A 21,571-nucleotide genomic window follows, 5' to 3' on the forward strand; every position below is an offset into this window, starting at 1 on the left:
ACGCCTGGCAGCTGCAGCGCCACCTACGCTGTGCATCCAAACCGGTTTCACAGGGGCCCCTTGAAACGGCGGCCGTTCACGACACTAGGAAAACCTTCTAGCCTCTGTAGTCTGACTAAGTGCAGAGCCGCCAGCATTCCCTCTAGGTAATGTCATGAAACTAGTCTGAAGACGCTTCGCGCCACAATAAGCCGCGCATACCCGCGCACTAAAACATACGAAAATCAAAACATAAAGGACTGACTGGGAGAGCGAAAAACTGAGGGAGAAAACGGCTTCATAGACATTGGGCTTGCGAACACTGGCCGCGTGACGTTACGCTCCCTCCTTAATTTTTTTCCCTCCATGATTGTTACCACCGGCCGACCTCTCCTCCTTTTCCTCTCGTTAAAATTATTTTCTCCCTCTCTTTTTACGCCATGCTTAAAAGGAAGGAGAAAAAGACGAACAGAATCGCTTGTGCGCGCGCGTTCTGCCTGCATCCTCATGTTTGATGATGATGATCAAACAAGAACATTGACGCCCAGCTTTCCTTCTGAAGAGAGCCGTAGCCACACTGCTATTCTGTCAATCCACCTGGCCACCTCGACTGCACCTGTGGGGTTGCTGACTACAGCGTTTTGGCGTGGCGCCGTCGAGAAGGGGTTCGCCTGCTGCTTATTCCAACTCCGGCCTCAGCGCGGGCTCTGTGACACGGTCTCCTGGGCGGACACTGGATTCCGAGCCTCGCCAGGGCTTTCGACGGGGAGGCAGCGAACCGCGGAGAACGAGGAGTGGGCGACGCCTGGTGCCACGTCACTCGACGCCAATGGCTACCAAGGCTGCACACACCGGAGAATGCCCAGCGTTGCAGAGCATTCAGCCGTCCGGCTACTACACACCCATCGACTTTGTCATCTGCGGCTTCCAGAGTGAGTTTTTTGAAGCCACTACCGTAAAGAAATCTTTTTTTTTTCCGCAGCTCTTTGGCACCCGTTTGTGCGTTTCGCGGCGTCGCTGTTACCGTTGTTCCCAGCAGTGGACACCGAATTCGTGCTTTAAGCTGCGGAACCAATGAAGCGGGAGCTTGGAAAGCAAAGGAAAGGCGCATAACTGCCTTCTTGGAACAGTGGCCTTAAGCTACGTGGTGGTAGTGACAGATATGTGCGCTGCATGCGTTGGCATTGACAGCGTTGTGCCATTTCAAGGAAAGGAAAGAAAGGAAGTGCGCAAAACTGGCTCCCTGGGTCAGTGGACGCCTGAATCGCACTTATAGGTACGAGGGCTGATGAGAGAGAGATGTGGGCTGCAGGCATTGACAACGTTGTGCCAGAAACACGGCGCTGAAGCCGTAGGCCAACGGCGTTCATTGCCGATTCGGCAATGAATTCGACGGCATTGCCGTCGGCGTTCGGCGGCCATATGTGTTCATTGGCGTTGGCAAAGTTTTACACTCCAATCATTTTAAGGAAAGGAAGTGCGCATAACTGGCTCCCTGGGTCAACGGACGCCTGAATGGCACTTATAGGTACAGTCATAAAATTTATGAGCGTGAACACGGGAGCGCGTGGCAGATAGCCTCGAACCCTACTCGTGGCGATACGCGGCGGCCGCTTTCATAAACAAAGTGGAAAGGGAAGCGTGTTCTTCCGCTTACCGAAAGCAGGCAAGGCGGTGTAACCCTTTCCACCGCATTTCGGAAAGCAGCCGCCGCGTATCGCCACTAGTAGGGTTCGAGGCTACCTGCCACGCGCTTCCGTGTTCACGCTCATAAATTTCATGACTGTACGTGGGCTGATAAGAGAAAGATGTGGGCTGCATGTGTTAGCGCTGACAACAATGAGCGAACTCTCGCGATCAACCATTAACTTCCACCTGCCTGGGTGGCAGGGTGGGTGGGGACTTTATGTGCACATAAAGACAAACAGGAATTTCTTAGGACTTATGCGAGAGAACATCGCGTTCCTCTCGCTCGTAACGCCTCACGACTGTGACAACCTCGCGAAATACTTGCACAGACCTCGTCTTTGAGAACCAGGCATTGGTGCAGAAAGTCGAGCATATATCCGTCTCTTTCTCCGACCCCAAATCTTTATTCATGACAATCAAGAACTGCTGGTGGAGTGTTTCTTGAAGAAGGAACATGTGCAAAAAATAAGTTCTCTGTAATTGTACATGTAACATGTCTTGCTCGAATTCTTTGCCTCAATCTATCAAAAAGCTGAGACAGCTGATGAGCTGCGCTCAAATTTCGCATTAGGAAGTAACTTTATCGTTGGCAATCTTTCTTTACTGGGGGACCATTAATTCAAGACTGCACATTGGCATAAGTTGGCAAAGCAGACACCTTATGAATTCCAGTGGCCGCATTTCAAAAGCAAACAAAACCTGACTAGGTTTAAAAAAAAAAAAATCGAGATCATTGCGGTAACCCACATTGGAGTAATGCGAAAGCAATGACGCCTCATTTCAAGTTGCTTTCTTGTTTTTAATTTGTTCCTTAATTACCCACTTAATGCACAATTAATTTATTTTGATGTGTATTATTTCAGAATTAACTCGCAGTTATTTGCTTCAAACCACCCTTAAATCGTCTTAGTTTCAAAATTAATTCACAATAAATTCAGTTAATTCACTTTAATCTAACAATAATTCAACTTAATGTACCATTTTAATTGGTTACCTCATTACTCACTTTATTCTCAATTAATTCATTTCGCTTCACCTTAATCCACAATTGATTTAGAGTTAATTCACTTTAATTCATCCTTCATTCACCTTAATGTACCCTTCATTCACATTTCAATCATATTAATTTACTTTAATTCATAATAAATCTCCTTTATTTGAAATTAATGCACATTAATTCACTCTTGCTTTTTATAATCATTACCATATTTACTCTCATAATAGGCGCATAATAGGCATCTGCTAGCAATCGTGTAAATACAGTATTGATCACAGTGCCAAGTTCGGGGTGCGTCTATTATGCGCGGAAATAAAAAAATTGATTTTTCGCAATCAAACTGTGGATGCACCAATTTTGTGAATGCGCCTATTAGTTGAGTAAATACGATATTTCTTACACGATGGCACCGCAATGTACACTCAGCTAAAAGCCGCAACCCCAGGGCAACACAGTTGCATTTACCACCAGCATTGTGATGCAAGTGGCGGCCGAAGGCAATAAAACTGTGCAACTTTGATGCCTTCCTCTCGCATGCAGTCAGGCTGACTCAAGTGTAAACCAGGCTGCTGAAAAAGGTAAAACGGGGGGGGTCAGCGTATAGTTAGCAATGTACAGGGTTATATTGCACTTTGACCTTTGTAGAGCTTTCAGGATGTGCTTGAAAGAATTTTGTGTAATTTGTGCACCCTCTTTTTGAAGCCTTAAAGAAAAAAGTCCACAAATTATGAGAGTAAATAGAGCAGTTGCTTTGAAATTATTTAAAAAAAAGTACCAATATTCGCAGAAGCTTAGTCCAGAATCCTACTAAAGCCGGCTTGCCAGACTGAAAAGAGTTGAGTGGCGTAGGGAAAGCAGTAAAGAGCAAACAGATGAAGGACTGGATAGCTCGAAACACCGAGTAGTGAGGGCGTGGTGGTGATGGTGGCTGCTGCTGTGTAAAGACGCTGCATGCATTAAAATATTGTTGTCGGTTTACTCTGTTGTTGCTTATCTGAAACATTGCTTCGTAAATAACGTCTACGTATCCGCTGCTTCTGTCCTGAGCGTGCAATCTGCGTTTCTTCGGAAGACACTCATCCTATGCTAGGCGTGAATAGTTCGAGATCAGTGAGAGATTGTTCTCAGTTGTCGAACTTCCACCTCACATTATATTTATATAAGTAAATACTGCCGTTCCTACTGATATCCATAACATCAGAGGCATAAAAATGACTGCTATCACATAACTTCGTGAAAAATCCTTAAATTGAGATTTTTTGCGCAGTCGCTGTAAACGATGGGTCTTCGTTGTAAATTATTTAGTGGTTGTAGGCAAATATCAGTAGGTGATATGTGTATATTAGTAGATAACACATCATTTCAAGTAGAAAAGCACTGAAGGAAAAAAAGTAAATTGTGTAACCGCCTATTCCAACATTTTGAGAGGTGTGGCAAAAAGAAATCTCACTCTCGCCAGTTTAACGTCCCAAAATGACACTTCAGCAATGAGAGGTGCCATAGTGGAGGACTCCGGAGTAATCACCTAGGCTTATTTGATGTTATTGCACTGCACACAGGTGCCTTTTGCATTTCTGTATAATGTCAGCGCATGTTAAAGAACCCCCCAAGAGATATAAATGAACCTGGAGCCTCTACTGTGGTGTCCCTCATAGCATGTGTGCCACATCGGGACATTTATTTTAAGTGGTTACTTATTTATTCTGTTTTCGCCACGGCTATGTTGAAAATATGCAGTTATTTATGCTACAAACGTGCCTTAAATAACAAGTATCAGCAATATACAGCAAAAGGTCGTTTAAATTTTTGAACCATTAAACAGAAAGTGATGTACACTGCGATCAGGAAGCAGTCAGGTTGAGATTAGCCTGCTTTATTGCTCAAAAAAATTCTTCGATAACCTGCCTTTTTTCATTAGGCGTGAACATAACGAAACACCCCGTCGTCACATTCAGAACTGAGGAATAGGCAGGCGGCATTCAGTGCATCCCAGCTTGCCCGTGCAGAAAGCAAAATAATGTTCAACAGTCTAGCAAGGGAACAACACTTCACAATTGGTATCTAAGTTCTGGAAGTGGTAAGGGAATACGTCTACTCTTCTAAAGTCACGTCTACTAAAGATAGTACGTCTAGGGCAGGCAGTGGTGGCTGATCCGCATCCTGAGATGGAAATAACTAGAAGAATAAGAATGGGGTGGAGCGTATATGGCAGGCTGTCTCAGATCATGAAAGGCAGTTTACCAATATTCCTCAAGGGAAAAGTATACAGCAGCTGTAGCTTATTGGTACTCACCTGTGGGGCTGAAACGTGGAGGCTAACAAAAAGGGTTCAGCTTAAGTTAAGAACAACACAGCGAGCTATGGAAAGAAAAGTGATAGGTGCAACGTTAAGAGGCCAGATGCGGGCGGAGTGGTTGAAGGAACAAACGCGGGTTAATGACATCCTAGTAAAAATCAAGAAGAAGTGGGCTAGGGTAGGCCATGCAGTGTGAAGGCAAGATAACTGCTGGCCCTTTAGAGTGGATTCCAAGAGAAGGCAAGTGTAGCAGGGGGCTTCTGTTAAGCTGGAGGTCCCCTACACTACTAATATGCACCTTTTGTGGTCCTAACCATTCACTGAAACGGTGGCGATGAGGGCCACCTCTCCTATGGCCGCCGCCGCTCACGCATTCTCGCAACGCCTTACGAAACAACCTTCTTCTCTTGGGGCGGCGGCGACCACGTGGCAGCAGCGAAGGGTAAAACGGTGGCGAGGACGAGAAGCGGCGACGCTCAGATGACGGAGTCAGTGCGGGGCGGCGGCGACGGCTGCGCCAGCCACGGCCACCTGCGCTTCGCGTGACGTCGCTCAGTTTCGTGCATGCGCAGCTGTGGCTAAAATTGATCAGGTGCACGCCAGACCCGGTGTTGAGGAGCCTAGTGAAGCTTTTCGCTTCAAAACGGAGGAGGAGAGACGAGCCAACTTCTGGTTGCGAGGCGGCTTCACAAAAAGTGACGTCAGGGCCTCTCCTTAGTTGACTCTCTCTCCCTCTCGGTTGGTTCACGTGTCCGCTACAGCACCTGTTAACTAGTCAACACTGATGCCTTCTCCTTCAGGGCCTGTGAGAAAGTTGCTGAGTGTCAATCGATCCGCCTGCAAGTCGGCCATGTTGCTTTAGCACGCTGGTTATGGCAAAGCCAGGGTCTCTTTTTAACTCACTTTCAGTGGTTGGCTTGACAGTGTGCCAATTATAACTGCAGTAGGATATGACTTGTGCCTTGAGCAGGTCGCCTGATTTTGGCTTGATTCGGACTTTGCCTGCTGTAAATGTACAGGGTGGCCAGGAGTAGTGGAATTTCTTAACTGAATTGGACTGTTGATGGCTGTAGATATGTGACTGTGAGCACACTGAGATGTGCTTGCCATTTGGCATTCGACATTGTTGCTGCTATATTTGGAGGTGGGCACTATCCGGAAGCAATCTGTCGTCCATTTAAGAGTGTTAGAGTGAAGGTTAATACGCTGTCGAAACATCACCCTGCATTCCACTAAGTACTCAGATACAAAGTACAAAGCAGCCTTGCAGCTTAGTAGCTGAATTCAGCACATGGAAAACATGTGAGTACGAGTGGAACAGGTGCAGGAGCAGCATGCGTGCCACACTGCTTTAGAGGCTGCCACTTTCTTTACGATGTACCATGCGGCATTGTTGTCAGAGTTGTGACGTAGCAGCCAAGTTTGTATAGTATTGATTTCCATGGGAGCTAGAGCAGGACTGGCTGCAGCACCCAGGAACTAACGTTGGAGTTCTACTGTATGCTCGGATATCTTTTCATTGCAGCCCTCAAGAAGCAGAAGTGATATGCGAGAGTGGCACGCCAAGAGTCAAAAATTGGGCATATAGTCATCTGAAAGCAGCAGCTAGGAGTGGCCTCTGTTAAGCTTTCTGCTTCCAATACTAGGTTGTTCAGGGCCTTCATTGCACTGTTCAGAGGGCACTCTATTGTCTTTTGTGCTTGTTTCATTAGTCCGTGGTCTATACGTGCCACAACCAAGCACTTTGCAGCGTCAAGCTGGTGTGAAACATTGGCAGTGTGTCAGTCTCTGCAGCGAAGGTGCAAGCACGACAAAACTGGCACATTATGTCAAGGCCCAGCAGTGTTGGCTTTTGGCTTGGACCCATGACAACAGAAATGCCCTTGGGTTGGTGGTTCGCACTATTCCTTGGTTCCTTGCAGTAGTTGCTTATGGATGCAGAAAAAATGTGTCTTGGCTCCATTCCACGTAATTCGGTTGCTCACTGCACTTGGCACATGCTCTGCTGCACCAGCTTGAGCATAGTCTTGGTGCCAATGTTACTCCCACCTATCTTCTTGGTGCCAGTGTTACTGCCACCTCTCACGATTTTTCCCCGTGCCATGCCAGCATCTGCAGACACGCTGCAGCCAAGCCGACAGAGTTCTGTGGGTGAGCCAGACCCGTTGACGCCCAACTGCGAGCTGGTTCTTGCGTATGCTCGCCGCGAGGGTCTTCAGCACGTTCACAGTACGATGCAGCACCGAAGCCGGCACAAGAAGGGCGCCCTGGTGTGGCTGGCCGTGCTGCGGCTTGGAGACCACAGGTTTGCGTCATATCCCGAGGAGGTCAAGGAGATCGCAGCTACGCGGGCTGTGACGGAGCTTCGGCTGCACCCACAAGGTGGGTGGTCTGGGTAATGTTTTGAGGGGGAGGGGGGTGTTGGCTTCTTGCGGAGGGGCTCTTTGTAAAAATATTGTAACTGTAAACCTCTTTTCAACCAGGTAATGTGGGTACTATTGAGGGAAGCTCGCATGGTGTGTAACGCGTGGGTTACAGGCCACTGCCATGCCACTTACCAGCAGCACCTGCTTATGACGTGGGCATGCAGGCGACCATTTTTATCTAGTGGCATGTTTCTTGGGTCATTTCAATCTATGGTGCTCCTACTTGTCAAAGATGCCAACGGGCGCCATAAGAGGAGAAGGCTATGCAGCAGCATGTGGTATGTGCTCCCTCTTTTCCTTCCAGCCAGGTAGCATTGCGTAAACAAGGTGCAGATTGAGACTCCTGTAGATGTGGGACTTGGCGTCATGGAATTCAAGCCATCATCACTGTGCGGAAGAAACCCTTTAAAAACCGGCACCCTAAAAGGGGGCAAACTGCACGAGCGGTTCGCTTTGCGGCAGTCAGGTGCCTCTAGCATGTGAGCGCCACCCAACCCCTTGAACAGTTATCCCGCCACCATATCGTAGCAAGGCTTCTGCTCTTGTCTATTCCTGTGTTTTTTGAGTGAATGTACAGTGGAAGCTCATCGATACATTCCTTGTTCATATGCACAGAATTGAACCCAACTCGTTGGAAATCTGCAGTCGCCAGGCACCCACTTCACTTGCGATTGATGCTTGCCCTGCCAGTTGCTTGTGCAAGTGTTTAGTATGTATGGCGAGGCTTTGTCAGGTGCTGCTGGCAGGTGTTTATATTTGAGGTGGTAATGCTTGCCACTTTCATCACTGGTGCTGTGCGATTGGATGGTGCCGTGTAGTCATTTGTTTCCATGTCCTGCACAGCTGCTGCACAAGTCTACCCCGTCACACCAGCCTCGTATGCTGAGGAGGTGGCTGCCCTGGGGAACTATAGCATGTGTAAGTGGTGGTCCACAAAGCTAAGAGTAGCGCTTGCAATTATGTAACGGATTTCAGCACTGGCTTGTGTACAAGTTGTTTCCTATTGAAACTTGCCAAAAGCCTCCTTGCCCCTCTATTGCCATACAGTGAAGGCTTTCTTTTGTGGGAGGTGTCTGATTGACTGGGGCCCAGTCCATCTGATACACATCGTGAGATGTGTTCTGAACCTGATGTGGTGGCTTGGTGGATGACTTGGTGGATGGCTTGGTGGAGTTGTAGTAGTTCCTGAAATGGAATAGGCCATGTGCTGCGCTCTTCAGTGCACATTTAAAAGCCCTGTCATCTTCAGCCAAACTACCATATTTACTCGCATAATTTGCGCACTTATTTTATTCTTTAATAAGGCTTCAAAGCAAGTTATGCAAGTTAGTTTTGCAGGTTATCCAAAAATTTTGTGATCACGTCCTAATAAATGCTACAAAGGTCATAACGTACAGTTCATATTGTATATTGCGTCCTGGCAAAAAAAGTTGACTCCAGATATGACTCATACCCCCTCCCACCCCGCCCTATGTGCAGCTCAAGGCATTAAACATGCGACAATACAATCGCAAAGCCATTAATCGGAGACAAATGGCTGGCTGAATGGGAGGAAACCGAGTGACTGTACGGTAGTTTCGGATTCCGGCACGCGCACAATGGTTCATCGGAGAAAAGCGACCGCCAGTGCTAGCGAGCCGGGTAGACGGCATTCAGTTTGTCCCCTCACCACTCTCAGGTTTCGCAGCTGCACGTAGCGAGGCGGCTGCGCAGGTTTTCCCAAGCCTGCCTTGCTCACACCCGCGTGCATGCAGGTAGTCTGGCATGGCCGGCAGGTTAAAATCTGTGGGTAAGCTTTTTTTTATTATCCCGGCTAAAAAATTTGGGGGTTGCCAAATTACGAGAGTGCATACGGCAATCTCTCCACATCAGGACATAGGACTCTCTCCCTTATCCCTCTAATTAACCCTTTCCTGTGTGCAAGCTTTTGCGTGTAATCCAGAGATTTAATGCCACTCTCTCTCCTGCAGCTGGTGATTGGCAAGCCCACAAGGAATCTCAAAGAAGGCGTCGGACCCCTGTACGAACAGACGTTTGGGGAGCAGCTGCCTGCGGGATGGTTTGAGCACGTCGCCAAATCTGGGCGTGTCCAAAGTGATAGGTGCGTTTTCGGTGGTGTGTGCCAGTCTGTGGGGCATGTACTGTTGTCAGTTCCGCCCTTTGTCAGACTCCAGCTTAATGCCGTGAAAAAGAGATCTGAGTGTGGTGTGAAGGTCAGATGCCATGTGAGAAACATATGCACCAGTGCTTAGGGTCATGATTTCTACCTTCGTCCCACAGGGAAGGCATCCAACATTAAATGCCGTGGGACAATAAATGAGTCTCACTGAGCAGATTGTAAGTGAAATGCGAAGTAATCATTGTCAATTTAGCTCGGGCATAACTAAATTCGAAGGGGTATTTGCTCAGTGAACTAACTGTGGTAGAGTGTGTTTTAGGTTCATAAATGTTAATGTAGCTTCTAAAAGCACTTGCGCTTCCTGTGCCTGATGCCATCCCAATGTTGGTAGTCAGCAGCTTGAAATGAAAATCGTTTTGGGCTTGGTATTGTCAGAAAGACTGTTCTATTAGCTTTGGGCATTTCCTAAGCCAGACGTGTTAAATGCCTCGTCATGACTAAAATGACCTGTGAAGCTTCGGTGATTAAGGGCAGTATGGTTGAAACAAGGTACCCATGTGGGCTAGTTGGTGTGCATCAGACATAACTTCACCAGCGAAAGAACGAGACACCAAGAGAACACCAAGAGAGCGCTGTCCTGTGTTCTTCTCTTGGTGTCTCGTTCTTTCGCTAAGAAGTTATGTCTGGTTGAAACAGTGGCAGAATTTTTTTTCTGTGCTGGCTGAGTCAGTCCATGAAATACAAAAACCAACGTGGTCATCATTCAACGGTAGAAGTGCTAGCAATGCCTCTGACGCTTGTCATGTTGGAATGGCTGCTAGAGGCATGGGTGAAGGGATCTGCAGCACGGCTATGTATACATTGTGGAGAATTTATTAGATGTCAAAATTTCCAAGCGCACGAGAACGAAACGAAGACTGACAGAAAGGACACACACCACAAAGACGATGCTTTGTGGTGTGTGTCCTTTCTGTCAGTCTTCGTTTTGTTCTCCTGCACTAGGAAAGTTTGAGATGGGTAACCAACTAGCCCATCAGTTCGTCCTGAGCATAATTGTCAGATGTGTTTGGTGAGGTGACCAGATGGGAAGCAAACTCTTCTTGTGAATGGACAAAGCGTTTGGCAAGCTATTTTTCAAGTTGTCAATCTCAGCTCATGAAGCTTGTGTTTTCGTGTTCATGGCATAGCTGTGATTTTTTTTGTGTTGACTGAGAAAGGTTTGCTGTTACATGAATAAAGAGATAATTGCAAGTTAGTGGCATTGTAACTCGATGATTCAGTGAGTAGGTTTCAGCAGAAGTTGATTGTTTGTTGCATGTTACTGCTATTTATTTGTTCATAAAGTAGGTGTTACATCCTTTATTGCCGGTAGCAGGGTACAGACTGGCAGGAAAGCTGCCGTCACATGACACATGGTAACACAGGGTTGGAAAATTTCAGCGCACACAGGAGAGGGACAAGGAAGAGAACACCACAAGCGCTTGTGGTGTTCTCTTCCTTATCCCTGTCCTGTGTGCGCTGAAATTTTCCAACCCTGTGTTACCATCTCAACTCCAACTCGCTCGAATGTCAGTTCTAACACAGGGTTGCTTGGCCCCAAAGATTGCCCCGCTAAAACACTCCTCCCCCCTACGTCCCAAAGACCTTCAGATACGCAGGGTGGCTGCATTGATGCTGTGGTCCCTGGACTATAAGGGATGCACTCACTTCACGGTCCTCACCACAGGAAGCAGATTCGGTACTGGGCGCTGCAGCCTCCTCCCGTATTTCTCCTTGGTCCCGTCTTCCAGGGTCCTCTGGGCTTGAAGGAATGCCTAGATCAGAACACCCTGCTGGGGAAGCAAGCAATTGTTCCTCCTCTTCGCATATCCCAGAAGAGGAACTGTCCAATGGGTAGCTGGCAGAACGACTTCTGAGTTGATCAACAAGTCTCCATCGACGCCCATCCTTGGTGACGACCAAGTACGACACTGGCCCAGTGACAGCATCCACAATGCCCGGCAACCACTTGGGCCCATAGAGATAGTTGCGCACAAACACTCGATCCCCCACGTCAAACAGTCCCACTGCCTGGCTATGGCGCTGCACCACCTGCTCTTGTTTCTGCTGCACACCGGACTGCAGGTCAGGATGCAGACGCTGTAACGCAGTTGAAAGTTTCCTACTCATTAGCGATTCGGCTGGGCTCTTGCCTGTTGTAGCATGAGCCAGGATATGCTGTCATTAAGAACCTAGCCAGACATGTGTCGATATCGCCTCCAACCGTGCGCTTGAGTACTTCCTTGGTTTCGCACACCATCCGTTCTGCTTGATCATTAGAAGAAGGGTGATATGGGGCAACAGTCACATTTCTGATTTGATTTCGGCACATGAAGTCTCTGAACTCCTCCGAACAAAAGGCAGTTCCATTATTCGAAACAACAGTTTCTGGAATGCCTTGGTAGCAAAAAGAAAATGAAGCTTCGCACAAACTGCAGCTGCCGACATGGAATTCATCCGGCACACTTCCAACCACGAGTGAGAGTCTACCACAATGAGGAAGACGTTGCCTTGGAAGGGCTCAGCAAAATCGATGTGTAGTCTGGTCCAAGGACGCTTTGTGAATTCCCAAGGGTGAATCTTTGCAGCTGCTGGCGCAGACCTTGATTCCAGAGAACGTGCACAGTCCCTCACTTTCTGCTCAACATCTCTGTTGATTCCTGGCCACCACACGGCCCCTCTGGCAAACCCCTTCATCTTGACAATTTCTGGATGAGCTGTGTGAAGAATGTCCATGACATTTGGTCGAGCTGGCTCCAGAATGACCACACGACTGCCCCACAGCAATCAACCTTGGTACACCGACAGTTCATGCTTGCGGCTCACAAACGCTCCAAACTCTTCTGGCAGCTTGCCCTCTGCCCACCCATGCTGCACCCAATTGCAGACTCTAGCCAACAGCTTATCCCTTGACGTAAATCTTGCTACCTTCCTAGAGTTCCATGTTACTTTTGCCGCCATTTACAGCATTCCTACGTCCCCAAGACGCTGCTCCTCTTCCTCTGCTCTACTGGCCTTCAGTGGTAAACGACTGAATGCGTCATCATTGGAAAGCTTCTCTGCTGGTCGATACTCAATTTCATAGTCATATGCTGATAACATGAGAGTCCAATGCAGCATCCGTGGTGATAGCACCTAGGGAATGGGCTTGCCATGGTGCAACAGTCCTAGGAGAGGTTAGTGATCTGTCACAATTTTGAAATGCGTCCCATACAGAAACTGATGGTACTTCTTTATGCCAAAGTCGATGGCAAGCGCTTCTCGGTCTGTCTAGGCATAATTCCATTCTGCCACGCTCATAGTTCTCGATGCATATGCAACCGGTCTCACTGCCATCTTCACGCACATGACTCAACACAGCACCGAGTCCATACGGGGACGCGTCACTGGCCAGCACTAAGGGCTTGTTGACATCGTAGTGCACTAGAACATGCGATGACTGCAGCAGATCTTTCGCTTGACGAAATGCCTCTGCCTCGGCTTCCGTCTAACGCCACTGGCGACCCTTGTCCAACAGCCGGTACAGTGGCTCCAAGGCATGAGCTGCTCCTTTAAGAAACTTGTAAAAGTTCAGAGCTCCCAAAAAAGGCTTGAAGTTCCTTTTTGCATGTCGGCTCCGGGGCCTCATGAATAGCACGCACCTCGTATTCTGTCAGCTGCACACCTGCAGAGTTCACGCGGAATCCCAAGTAACACACTTCCTCAACACAAAATTGACATTTGTCAAATTTTAGTCGCAGACCGTCTTGATGGATTCTTTTGAGCACTTCTTGCAAACGAGCATTGTGCTACACCTTATCCTTTCCACCAATCAAGACGTCATCCAAGAACACAAGAACACCATCAATTCCATGCAGCAGTTCTTGCATGTACCTCTGAAAAATAGCCACTTCCACTGCCACGCCAAATTGAAGATGGGTTACGCGGAACAGTCCCCTATGTGTTGTAACCGTCAACAAGTCGGCTGCTTCTTCATCAACAATCTTCTGTTGATACACCTGTCCAAGGTCTAGTCTTGAAAACTTCGAGCAACCTGCCAGCCTGCGAAACAGCTGCTCTAGTGTTGACAGGGGATACATTTCCCACTGCACTACACGATTGACTGTGCTCTTGTAGTCCCCGCAGATCCTTATCGATCCATCTTTTTTGACAACTGGAACGACAGGTGTTGCCCACTTCGAGTGCTCTACAGGCTTGAAAATGCCTTGGCTCACCAACTTGTCCAGTGCTTTATCAACCTTCGGTCTCAATGCAAACGGTACTTCTTGTGGCTTCAGAAATCGCGGTGGAGCTGCCGGGTTCACCTCTATGCGTACAGGAGGCCCTTTACTTGTCCAAAGTCCAGGTTCAAAAACTGAAGAATACTTCTTGAGCAAGGCCATTGTTCCCCTACTGCCAGTTCGACTCTGCTCGCACACACTGTGAACGCCACTCAGACTTTTTCCCAAGGACTTGAACCAGTCCCGACCGAGAAGTCCGATACTAGCACCCTTAACCACCCCCAATCGCAGGCGATGTTCCCGCCCCTTGAATTCCACCGTCACGGTCAGTTCACCCAACACTCGTAGTTGCTTGTTATTGTAAGCTCGGAGATGAAGATAACTTGGGCACAACGCCCTCTTCGATATTCGCAGCTTCTGCATAGTCCGGTCGTTGAAGACTGATCACACTTCACCAGAGTCTACCTCCATCTTTAGGGGTGTTCCATTGACACGCACTTCCACTCTCACAGCTGGCTCTTCACCAGACAGCACGAACACGTCGTAAATGTCCGACGCAGCATTCTTGTAGCGGCCTCCTTGGCCCGTTTTTTGTTCTGAGATTTGGGTTCAGCCAAAGCGCGAGCTGCAGCCTTCCTCCTGCATGCTCTTACTATGTGCCCTCGTTGCTTGCAGAAGTGGCACTGCACATTAATGAATGGGCAACTGCTTGGCGAATGCGCACCCTTGCAGTGGAAACATCCGCTCGTGCCCCCAGGCAAACCAGCCTACTTCTGGGTACCATCCTTGGCTGTCACTGGCGCAGAGACCTTTGCAACACATAGGTCAAAACGCTTCCCGCTCATGCTGCAAACTTCAGACGATGCGGCACTGCCGCGAATTTGCTTGGTCTGTCGCTGCGCAGATTCCATTGCAATGGCTTTCTCCTGAGCTGTTGCAAACGTAAGCTCCTGCTCTGCCAGCAACTGACGCTGAAGAGTCTCGCTTTGCACCCCGCACACCAGCCGGTCGCACAACATGTCGTCGAGCGTCGTACCGAAATCGCAATGTTCCGAGAGACGTAGCAATTGTGCTATGTAGTCGGCAATTGACTCACCGGGCTGCTGCTGACATGTACCAAACATGAAACACTGTACTGTCACCGACAGTCGTGGCGAGAAGTGGTTTGAGAGATGCCTGACAATCTCATCATAGGCCACCGCCGACGGCACATCAGGAGAACAATGGGAGCGAACGATGGCATACGTTGCTGGGCCGCAAACGCTGCAGAGTGTGCTCGCTTCTTCTCGTTACTGTTGATGTCGTTTGCTTGAAAGAAAAATTTGAGGCGCTCCAAATACACGGGCCAAGACGTCGCCTGCGCCCAGTGCAGTTACATACTTTATTGCCGGTGGCAGGGTACAGACTGGCGGGAAAGCCGCCGTCACGTGACACATGGTAACACAGGGTTGCTTGGCCCCAAAGATTGTCCCGCTATAACAGTAGGGCAGGAAGTTTAGAAGTCTTTGCCCCCGCTTAATAGTGCATCCACTGCAGTTAAGCCTGGATGTAATGAACCTTCATATAGCGAACTCCTTGATATTACAAAGTTTCTCATTTCCCGAATGCCGCCCTCATTGAAGTGCGTGTATTTGAGATCTCCATGTAACGAAAGTGTTGCAGCAGTTGACCTTGGTACAGCTAAGTGGCTACGCCATCTATATATTAGCTAGTGCTGAGTTACTCGACATTTGGCAGAACCACGCGAAAGTTTTGTGACAATAAGGCGCAAACTGACATGAGAGGAATGTCGATCGCAGCGGGTGACCTAATAGACACAGTGTGCCGTGCTCCAGCGCCGTCGGCACGTCTACGGCGCTTTCTCTTTTAAAACTTCGTACAACGTGGCATTACGACAGTTCATGCTCAGAAGCAGCGAAAAATGATAGGGTGTAGCAAATAAAGAAACGAAATCAGCGGTGCACGGCCATCAGCATCGCGCGGTTGCTCGCGTGATTCCAGCGTCGATAGCTGCCGTGCGTCGGGAGCGGGGACGGCGGTGAGCACCGGCAATTCAAGGTGAGGAGTCCGTTTCCTGGGCCAACAGTGAGGGGAAGACCGACACGCCTGCGCAGTCGGTCTGCGGTGGCAGTGCGGCCGCGCGTGTTCTCTAGCTCAGCCGGGGCGTTTCGCTAGTCGTGGCTGAGATGGCGGCGGTGATCCCAAATGTTTCTCCGCGTTTATGACATCGATTAATGCTGTTTTCTGTACACATTTTCAAGGTGATTTCACCGACATTTATTTCTTACTTTGGTTTCTGCTCTGCAGTGTTCTTTCCACCCTTGTCGTGAAAATTGCATGCACCGTATTTACTCGCATAATAGGCGTTGGCTAGCAATTGTGTAAATGCAGCATTGATTATAGTGCCAAGTTCGGGGTGCGCCGAATATGCCCAGAAATAAAAACTTGATTTTTCGCGACCGAACTGGGGGTGCACCTATTATGCAAGTAAATACGGTAATTATCGATTGGATTTCCATTAACTGCAAATATCCCTCGTTTCATCTCGGTATTCATTCCGGACTTTCAAATTTGGCTGCACGCGTGGCTCTGCCCACACTTGCGGTCAAGTGGTCTCACATTTTCGGCGTTTTAAAATATGGCGCTTTTCTTGCTCTGGCCCCACCCACTTTTTGAACATTTTTGCTTCTAAATATTTAACTATTCATTCCATTTCAAATTTCTATTTGCACAGCATCCGATTGCAGCCACTCGTTTGACGATACCTCTTCTGAGTTTGCCACAACTGCTGTCGACGCATTTTGCGGACATGACCCCGCCGACATAGCCTCAACATAGCCGCCAACATAGCTTTAGCATTAAAAATGTCAGAGATCATTGCGACAACCCGTATTGGAAGAATACGAAAGCCTCCATGGCACTCGTCTGTCTTTGCCTCTGTTTGATACTCTTTGCCTCTCTTTGATGCGTTTTACCCCTATTTATTTCTCTTTGCCACTCTTTGATCTTAATTAGCATTGCATTGACCTTCATTAGCACGATAATTAGCTATGTATTTGTCATTAATTGCAATTATTTCTCTTTGCCACTCTTTGATCTTAATTAGCATTGCATTGACCTTCATTAGCACGATAATTAGCTATGTATTTGTCATTAATTGCAATTGATTAATCATTTTCATTGTCTGCAGTTATCGAATGCAATCACTTTGTTTTACATTTTTCTTAATTAATCACCTTTAATCACATTCACTATCAGTCATGCCTTTTAGTTTTTCAAATTTGGTGCCATTGCTGCTCTCCCATCCACGTACCATATCCCGTCCAATCAAACTTTTTGCTCCATTAACTATCACTCATAAAACCATTTCAATTCATTTAAAAGTTTATTTTCACTCCTTTGCCTATTTTCCCACTATTTTGCCATCTATGGCTGTTTTCCTGTCCACTCATTATATTGACGTCCATACTATTTCGAGTTTTTCCACATTTTCGGTTCTAATTAATTAACTAATCACCCTATTGAGATCGCATTTTTTGTGCATGATCCTCGCATCGTCCTCTATCGATTACAACCATTCAATCAATCATGTATATTCTGGGAACGACGCAACTACTGCAGACACATTTTGGTCACTAGACCTCGCTGACATAGCATAAAAAATGCTTTCGCATTAAAAATAAATGTGCTGATACCGAGGCAGCTATCTAATATCGAGTTTTAACACACTTAACATAGGTAGCCAGTTCGAATCCGTGCCATGAGCTAGATTGTAACTTAACTAGCAAGTTCACTAGCAAGCCATTAAAGGCTTTCACCTTACTATTCTTAGTGATGCGATGCTCCCAGCATTGCTTTTTTCAGCGTTCACCTTTCCTCGGTTTTTGTCATGAGTCCACCGCTAAGAATTAAACAGTCCAGAATCATATCACTATTACCACAGCCCTTATACATTCACAAAAAGAAACACGCCTGCGACATATGAAATCATCAAAACAGCTCTGGTAACTTATAATCTCAGCAAGCTAACAAAGTACAGCCTTTTGTGAAGAAAATTGACCGTCGACGATGTTTCACTATCAAGCTGCCACTTCGCCATTCCTAACAAGCGGTGTTGACAGGGGCCTTGCCACTCCGACAACCAGTCCATCGCTGATCCTATGAAAGCTCACGACTAAGAGGTAGCAGCACTCACTTTGATATCGCGAAGCAAAAACGCTGGAGGCAAAATGCAAGGGACCCTTGTCCAGTGCGATGTCATTGCACATTAAGGAACTCCAAGTAGTCTTAATTAACCGCTGCCCTCGTCTACAGCGCCCTTCATAGCCTAAATCGCTGTGGGACGTTAAACACCAAATAACTAACTAAAATCACTGATGCTCACGGGGTCAGGCACAGCAACCATTGCACGTGATTCACTGGCATTTTCGGCTTTAAATTTTGGGGAGGGGATTGGATGGTTCAGGTAACTGAACGTGCAAAACAGCTTGAGGGGAAATCTATTTAATAGCACAGTTTCTCAGAAGTGTGCGCTCTGCAAATCCTTTTACATTAGTCTCCGCGAGACAAGTCATGTGAAGTTCTCAGACCCGCTGAGGGCTTGCTGTGCTCGCTTGTCCTGGAGCATATTTAGTGAAGTCTATACGTTGGGCATTTGTAAACTGGACTCTTCCTGCTCGCATGCAGCCTAATGTGGCACAGGTTGGCGTCGACCGTTGGCAAAAGGCAGTGCACGTCAACCACAGCTGAGAAAAACTGTTTGAAGTGTAATTTACTTGTAAAAAGATAGGAAGCATAGACATTACCGAATCAGGGACAAGCAGGAAGTTCTGCGAACCTTTTATAAGCAGACTCGATTCAAGAATGCTAGCCTATCCTGATTGTTGTTCATATTGGGGACCGCATTTTAGATCGGCAGCTCTAATAGATGCAAAACTCGATCTCCGTGTTGTTGCAATCATTGACCTTGATTGACCTTGATACACCACTTAGCAACAGCTCTAAGTTAAACGTTAGATGTGGAACTATAATTAACCGTGCCCAACACGACACCGACCTTCAAATTTGGCTCGGGTCATTTCCTAACTCTGATCTGGCAGAGATGGAAATGCCTTTACACTACATTAGGTTTAGCAAAATTAAAATGCTATCATGTACCATCTGTACCAAAGGTTCACCACAGTGGCCTGCCCTTTGCTTGACCTTTAAAACTTCACCTTAAATGAGTTTCATCGGAGTGCCGTGACTGTCAGGTCACAGAGATGGAAATGCCTTTACACTACATTAGGTTTAGCAAAATTAAAATTCTATCATGTACCATCTGTACCAAAGGTTCACCACAGTGGCCTGCCCTTTGCTTGACCTTTAAAACTTCACCTTAAATGAGTTTCATCGGAGTGCCGTGACTGTCAGGTCACGTGACGGGACGACGATGTATGACGCGTATATAAACGCCGCGTAGCTGCGCTTGCCCGTTATCCATGGAAGAAGACTCGAGAACGTCTGTTTAGTCATGTCAGAGCCATCATTCGACCTTTGGGTATAACCGTGCTTAAACCGGGCATAACTATTATTCTGGCATGTTCTGTACTACAACAGGTAGTCAGGTATTTTAGCTGCACCCGAAAGATTTCATTGTATACGAGATTCGACCTTCTTGCACACTCAAGAAGATTGTGCAGTTCGCTGGTTATCTTTATCTGAGGTCATTTTCTTGTTCTAATGTAAGGCCCGCTCTACCAATAATTCTTGACACAAAAGAATTAGAAGGCGAATTTGTACCTTTTTTTAATGCGTTAGCTTTAGAAGCACCACCTTGAAGAAAAAGAGCCCAGCGTCCTCTGCTGTAGTGTTGTGTACACCATCTGCCACCTGCCACCTATCTGCCGCCTGTGACAGCTGGCATGTGGCGCCCCTCAGCTCCTGTAGGCGAGAGGAGGAAGAGGCCATAATCTGGATGTGACTGGAAGAACCCGGAGAGTGGCTTCCGTGTACGGAGGACATCCTGAAACTGGCGGAGGGATGCACACCCTGAGGGTGGTTGACTGGGAAAAAACCCGGCGGGTGGCTACCATTGAAGGTTGAGGGCCGCTCAGTAGATGCCAACTACCATGTAAACGAGTGTAAGGGCTGCACCCGTGTATGAGCCACACCCCGTTTTCCTGAAGGCAATGTTTAAAAAAAAAATCTGTGTAAGGGCCGCACCCGAACTTTCCAAGACCCAGGTGGGAATAGTCTTCTAAATGCACGTGCCGTGGCCTTCGCGATCAGCTCCGGCTGCGAGCAAAAGTGGATCGCGGAGTCCACGCACGCGCCAATGCTGCCTGGGCTCGAGAGGCTGTCCCGTAGGCAAGGAGTGAAATGTGATTTGTATGTTCCATTTCGGATTTCTTTCGACCAAGTATGCGACTCCAAATATGCCAAGTTTTGTTGTCAGGCTTAATTGGAGGACAGCGTATTTTACACTGTATGTCTGGAGCCGGCTTGAAATGAAGCGTTGGTGAACGCAAAACAGTGTTTATTTGTAATTCATTTTCTGAATGCCGCAGAATCGAAACTAGAATCGAGTAGGGTTTTTAGATGTTGCTTGTTTCTGAATTCTATGTGACAAGAAAAGCTGTCTATCTTAATTTTGTGAGTTTATTTAGAGTATGCTTTGCTTACCTCCTTGTTTTATATTGATGGATTTCGGAGTTCATCTTGGATGTGTTTGTTTAGCCTTAGATATGCTGGCCACCCATCAGTTAATTTAGTTCAAACGTTCTTTGTTTTCAGAAACATATGCGTTTATCAGCACTATCATAATGGAATTCGTAAAAAAGTCTGGAATAAAGAAACATGATTTCAGACAAACCAGTTTTATTTTGCCTTCTTGATACATGGACTCCCTTTCTTCTATGCAGTGTGACGTGGCCAACGTCCTTACCGCTCTGGACCACCATTACGGCACCCGGATGAGCGTGTTGGGTGAAGGCGGTGCTTTGGACTTTTCGTTTCGATATGTTTATATACGCTATGAATAAATGCGTGTTTAAAATGGTGACGGTACAGATTAAATTTGAATTCAAAAGCAACTGTGTCTTTTGTGATTTTTACACAACGCCATAGCGCACTTAGTGAGCAAGAAGTAACCGCCGTGGTATTTAAGAGCTTTTATGGATTTAAACTTACTATTGCCCTTAGCAATTCTTTTACAGCAAGTGGAAATATTTTCGAGCGCTGCTAACAGTTTGTAGTTCAGAAGACTAGTTTCTGTTAAGCTGTATCAGTGCTACACAGTCTATAGCTGTAACATTCGCTCCATCTGAAGTCCCTGTTTACATCCTTTGAAGAGTTGAAAGCTGAGTCACTCATTAGAATTAGTAACGCTGTTGCAGAGAAGTAGATTTTGCAAAATTTCTGCGCTGCTACTAAGCCACTGATATCAACTGCGAGAGCGCAACTTCTGAGGAATAAAACGCTGACTCAAAAGGAAAGTACATAAGACCGTACAAGTGGATGAATGCAGCAGCTCCGCATAAAATTAACCGCTTGGTTTTGGATAGCGTTCTTTTCAGCTGACCTTAAAAAAATACTGGGCATGACTATCTTGAGCCAGCACCTCGGATCTACAGCTACCCTCAGGCCTACAGCTCGAGTGGTGAGGCATACTGCATAGAATTTCAGCTATCCTGTAGAAGACGAGCGAAAAGTAGCTTGCTTTTATCCTCTACCATGCACGTGAAGCACGAGCATGTATATTTGACCAGAGTCAAAATTTGCTTGCCGTGCCCAAAAAATGAAGCCTATATTACACTGCCCTCAGCA

At 47.1% G+C, this 21,571-nt stretch overlaps 2 protein-coding genes across 4 annotated transcripts in view; both read left to right on the plus strand.

Moving 5' to 3' along the window:
• LOC149352890 (exosome RNA helicase MTR4-like) overlaps nt 1–21,571 on the plus strand; it is a 228,465-nt gene that overhangs the window by 111,034 nt on the left and 95,860 nt on the right. The gene's annotated exons all lie outside the window — the stretch shown is intronic.
• Nucleotides 405–20,838, plus strand: LOC149352895 (uncharacterized). Of its 2 annotated transcripts, XM_089582089.1 has the most exons (5): nt 427–911; nt 7,071–7,343; nt 8,231–8,305; nt 9,358–9,488; nt 20,668–20,838. In XM_089582089.1, the coding sequence occupies exons 1-4, from the start codon at nt 809–811 to the stop codon at nt 9,450–9,452; spliced, it is 546 nt and encodes a 181-aa protein (XP_089438215.1). In that variant the 5' UTR covers nt 427–808; the 3' UTR covers nt 9,453–9,488; nt 20,668–20,838. The 2 variants fall into 2 exon arrangements, with proteins under 2 accessions (XP_089438216.1, XP_089438215.1); XM_089582090.1 differs by lacking the exon at nt 8,231–8,305 and having other exon boundaries at nt 405–911.

Source organism: Amblyomma mixtum, chromosome 3 (assembly GCF_055824585.1).
Source record: "Amblyomma mixtum isolate Tamu chromosome 3, ASM5582458v1, whole genome shotgun sequence".
Classification (NCBI taxonomy): Eukaryota; Metazoa; Arthropoda; class Arachnida; order Ixodida; family Ixodidae; genus Amblyomma; species Amblyomma mixtum.

Excerpts from the sequence above, each read along its gene's own strand:
- LOC149352895 (XM_089582089.1), top strand. The coding sequence starts at position 809 with ATGGCTACCAAGGCTGCACACACCGGAGAATGCCCAGCGTTGCAGAGC. Across the intron at positions 912-7,070 it reads TGTCATCTGCGGCTTCCAGA|CATCTGCAGACACGCTGCAG; the intron begins GTGAGTTTTTTG and ends GTGCCATGCCAG. Across the intron at positions 8,306-9,357 it reads CCTGGGGAACTATAGCATGT|CTGGTGATTGGCAAGCCCAC; the intron begins GTAAGTGGTGGT and ends TCTCTCCTGCAG.